We start from the raw sequence: 4,167 nt of genomic DNA, 5'->3' as shown, positions 1-4,167 counted from the left end.
TAGTAAGAACGACAGATTCCTCTATGGTTTGTGTGGTAGAAGGAGTTAGTTTGACTCTTGTGAGGTTACACATGCTGCCTCGTAAACAGCACAAAAATAACTCTGGCCATTCCTTGCTGGGGCTGTTTTTCTGTGCAAGCCCTTGCCGGGGGCGTGTGGTTGTCCTTAGGGAGGCAGATGACATCTTGCCACAACCAGAGGACATCTTGTACCAACCAGCGCCTTCCTCAGGAAACTTAAACACATTCTAAGGGACCCTTAGCTCCTGTTATACATACATTATACATATATACTTTTATATATGATTTACAATGTGTGCCATGTAATGAGTGCACACTGTTTACAACACAGATCCTGTCTCAAAATCAAAAGTTTGACTGAAAAAAAAAAAAGAAAAACATACTGGAAAATTGTATTGCTCCTCTTTGAAATCCACCTTTTAAGGTGCTGTCCCCTGGACTACAGGCCGCGTTGCGGGGTGAAGCCGAGACCGTGGCCTCCCCTCTTTGGGGGTGCCCTCACACCGGCGCCACCTAGCGCCCCACGGCGGGGCCGCGCCGCCTCCTGCCCAGGCTGCAAGGGGCACGCTGGGCCCTGCACCACTCAGCCTGCTGCCGCTGCGGGCCCGGGGATGGTGGCTCCATGCACTGCCAGGTAGGTGCTGCGGCCCTGGCACCATCCCGGCTGGGCAGCGCAGAGCGGGGCAAGTTGGGGCTGCGCACGGGCCCCGGTGCGGCAGCTCCCAGGCTCCGGTGGCAGCCGCTACCCCAACCCAGGCCAGAGCCGCAGGGCCGCAACGTCCAAGGCCTGGTGTGGGGCCACGATTAGTATCAAAAATCCTGCCTGTTTTCCCCTTTCCACCTGAAAGTGTGAAACCTGTGTGTGTGTACGTGTGTTATACGTATGTTATGCATATGTCTCAGGAGCAGGCGCTTGTCTCCCGTGCAGGTCACAGTGCTGTACTTCGCGAGGAGCGTGGAGCTGGTGGGGCTGCGCTCCAAGACACTGTGCGTGCTTCTCTCGGAAGACATCATGAAGCTGCATCCAAGGTATCTGGGGAGGGCACTGCTGGAACATGTGGCAGTGTTTTGGTATCGTACGAGCAGAGCCTTGTCCTTGTAATCTGCGTGCTTTTTGGCAAACTGCAAATTCTGTAGCTTTACGCCAGAAAAGCCCAGATCCAATAGATGTTCCCCAAAGCTGGGCATAAGTAACGTACGTGACTCATCATTCAGGAGGGCCGCTCTGGAAGCAGTCACCTGCAGGTGACTGTAGAGTACCTAACCTGTTTGTGGTATCTGTGGAGAAAGTGAAACATCTGCAAAAAGGATCCAGCACAGTCAGTGCCATGAAAAAGAAATTTTTGATTAGGAGCAGGTGCCTTTGATCACTTCCCCCTTTCTGTCTGCTTCGCCTTTTGTCTGAGCTTATGGCAGTCACTGGAAAGCAGGTTAAAAAGGGTGCTCAAGCTCTGCCACAGACTTCTAGCTACTCAGCCCTTGCTTAAGAAACAGGCACACTTTCAACCTCCTCTGAAGAAAGAAGTCTGTTTTATTTCTTAGGGAGTCAGGTCCTGAAAGAGTATTTGATGTGCTGTAGTAATGCAGAGTGATTTCTGTCAGGGATTACAGCAGGTCTGTAGAATCTCTGGCTCCCTTAGCAGAGAACGTTAACCTTGAAGATTAGAGTGTATCTATGAGATAGGGAATTCACACGGAGACAGCAGAAAGTTATTAACAAATTTAAGGAGGTTTTGGCCACAGAGCAGAAACTGGCCAAGCTAAGAGTCATCCAATCATAACTCTGTTACTAGCTACTGTCCTTTGTAGTCCTCACCAATAAGCAGCAGCCACGACGAGGAAAGCTCGGTATAAATAATGTACCTAAAAAACAATAAAGTGTAGTTTGCATTGCATCTACCCCAGTTGCTTGTGTTTATGGCCACCACAACTGCGACAGATTTCCATCTCTGAGCCTGATTAAGGCTCAGGTAATGTACACAAGCCTGTCAATAGTGAGTTTGATGTACAGAATCACAGAATGGTTAAGGTTTGAAAGGATCCTTGGATATCATCTGGTCTAACCTCCTACTCAAGCAGAGCACGTAGAGAATATTGCCCAGGACCATGTCCAGTCAGTTTTTGAATATCTCCAAGGATATGGACAACCATAACCTCTCCACAACCTCTCTGCACAGCCTGTTAATAATAATAATAATAATAATAATAATAATAATAATAATAATATAAAAATAGAGCAGAGATAAAGGTCCTCACGGTTAAGTGCTGAATGCACCCAAATTTCTATAACTTTGGATTTAGGCACCAAAGCACTCCTTTTGGCACCAACCTTCTTCATTGGATATACTCTCAATAGCCATGAAAAAAAAAAAAAAAAGAAAAACTGTTTAGCAATGGCAGCTATTTCCTAGTGAGAAGTTCTAAACAAATGTTCGACTAGGGGACTTTTCTTCACAGACAATCAGGCCAGGTGTGTTGGGGAGAAGAGGCAGTAAGGAATGAGTGTATTTTACTTTGCAGCATGCATTACAGCCTACACTGCTGCTCTGGTTGGTGTCAGAAGCAGAAGCACCTTTGTTCAGTTTGCTGTAGTTTGCCAAGCTCATCCTTTTAATGAATGAGGACTCGGAGCAGTACATTTTGCATGTGCAGTTACTTCACAGTGGCCTTCTTGGAAATGCTTCTGTTCCTAGCTTTTCTGGAAAAACTCAACATAATAGTAGGGCATTAACCACAGACTTCTATTCACATTGCTAATGGATATTCAAACTGCAGCTTGAACATACTTGACAATGCTCTTCTGTTCCACTCTTTTCCCCCAATGAATTAACTTGGAAGTGACACTAATTAGAAGCCATCCTTCTGATCAGCACTTTAGTTCCATAGTTGTGCTAAGTTCTTCAGTGACTCTTTACTTTCTTAACAGTCCCTCCCTTCAGACTGTCCTCTGAATCAGTGCTACTGTGCCTTGCCTGTTGGCTGGTAGGAAATAAGATGATTTTTACTAAGACCTTTTGGCATCCCTTTCCATTTCTAGCAGTACAGTTCTATGCAGTCTGTGCTGCACTTTATGTTCTAAAATAATATAATTAGATGTCCGCATCTTTTAAAGTGTTAGCATTCATTTCTGTCTTAGTGAAGTGCTCATACTAACTTTATGACTGAACTTAGTTGGGGAAGAGGCTCTAATCTCATGGTGTCCAGAGTTGATATCCTCTTGAGTTACCTATTGATTTGTTAGAAGCTTTTGAAGTGGATCTTGTCTACCTCAGTTTTGATGTTGTTTATAAATGCATGTGACAAACTCAATTCTTGACTTCTAATAATTTTACTGAGTTGGTTCCCCCTTACCCACAACAATAAAATCCAAAAGTAGGAGGTGGTTGTTTGTTATATATGATGTTTTAGAAGAATATTGGAAACAGTCGTGTAAGTCACAGAATTAACCTCATCTGCCCTGGGCTGTGCACCGGTTTGTTGTTTAAAGAAATCTCATGGTTAAGTGCAAACACTCTATTTAGAAACCCATTTGTGCTCTTGCTTATTGCCCTCAGGCTTGCTGCTATCTGGGATCAAGGGGTGTTTGCTGTTTGGCAGGAGTATGTGCTGCTTGGAGACCAGCTCTTGGTCCTGCACCCTGAAGATGAGGTTACCATCCTCTCACCAATCAGTGGAGGCTGAATCTGTCCAAATAATCTTTTGTGGGTATCACTTCTTGTTTATTTTCCTATGGAGGATCATCCTGTGTTGAAATATGGTTTTTCTGTAATCTTCCTTTTTTTTCTGTTTAGGTCCAGAGATGTGATGTGTATTTCCCCATTTCACCCCCGCTCTTTTGAGAGAGTTTAATTTTTGCTTCCTGCTGGAGTGAATCATAGTGCTGACCAGAAACTATAAGCTGCTCTACAAATAAATGATTAACACATATGCAGTAAGTGGAAGAAAATTGTGAGAGAGGTCAGGTGTTGTTTTGATTTTGTTTTTTTTAGGTCTTGTTATGCTTTAGTTGTTTCTGGCTGTCTATAGACATCCAGCTTGCCTAAGTAAAATAATAGTGAAAAAACTGCTGCTACTTTTTAAGAGAAAAAAAAATAGAGAAAAAGAATTGTCTGCTGCTTTAAAAAAAAAGTTTTCTTTTGTTTGTAGC

At 44.2% G+C, this 4,167-nt stretch overlaps 1 protein-coding gene across 1 annotated transcript; it reads left to right on the top strand.

Annotated features, from left to right (window-relative positions):
* Nucleotides 1–642: 642 nt before the first annotated feature.
* On the top strand, nt 643–3,934 carry LOC104568847 (molybdopterin synthase sulfur carrier subunit). The gene is made up of 4 exons (XM_088519946.1): nt 643–654; nt 949–1,049; nt 3,575–3,721; nt 3,812–3,934. The coding sequence occupies exons 1-3, from the start codon at nt 643–645 to the stop codon at nt 3,699–3,701; spliced, it is 240 nt and encodes a 79-aa protein (XP_088376072.1). The 3' UTR covers nt 3,702–3,721; nt 3,812–3,934.
* The last annotated feature ends 233 nt before the right edge of the window (nt 3,935–4,167 follow it).

The sequence above is a fragment of the Tinamus guttatus genome, unplaced genomic scaffold, assembly GCF_059628265.1.
Source record: "Tinamus guttatus ecotype Peru unplaced genomic scaffold, ASM5962826v1 Tinamus_guttatus_pri_ptg000077l, whole genome shotgun sequence".
NCBI classification, from domain to species: domain Eukaryota; kingdom Metazoa; phylum Chordata; class Aves; order Tinamiformes; family Tinamidae; genus Tinamus; species Tinamus guttatus.
Note: the sequence above shows the minus strand (reverse complement) of the source record. Positions and strands in the feature narration are given on the sequence as shown.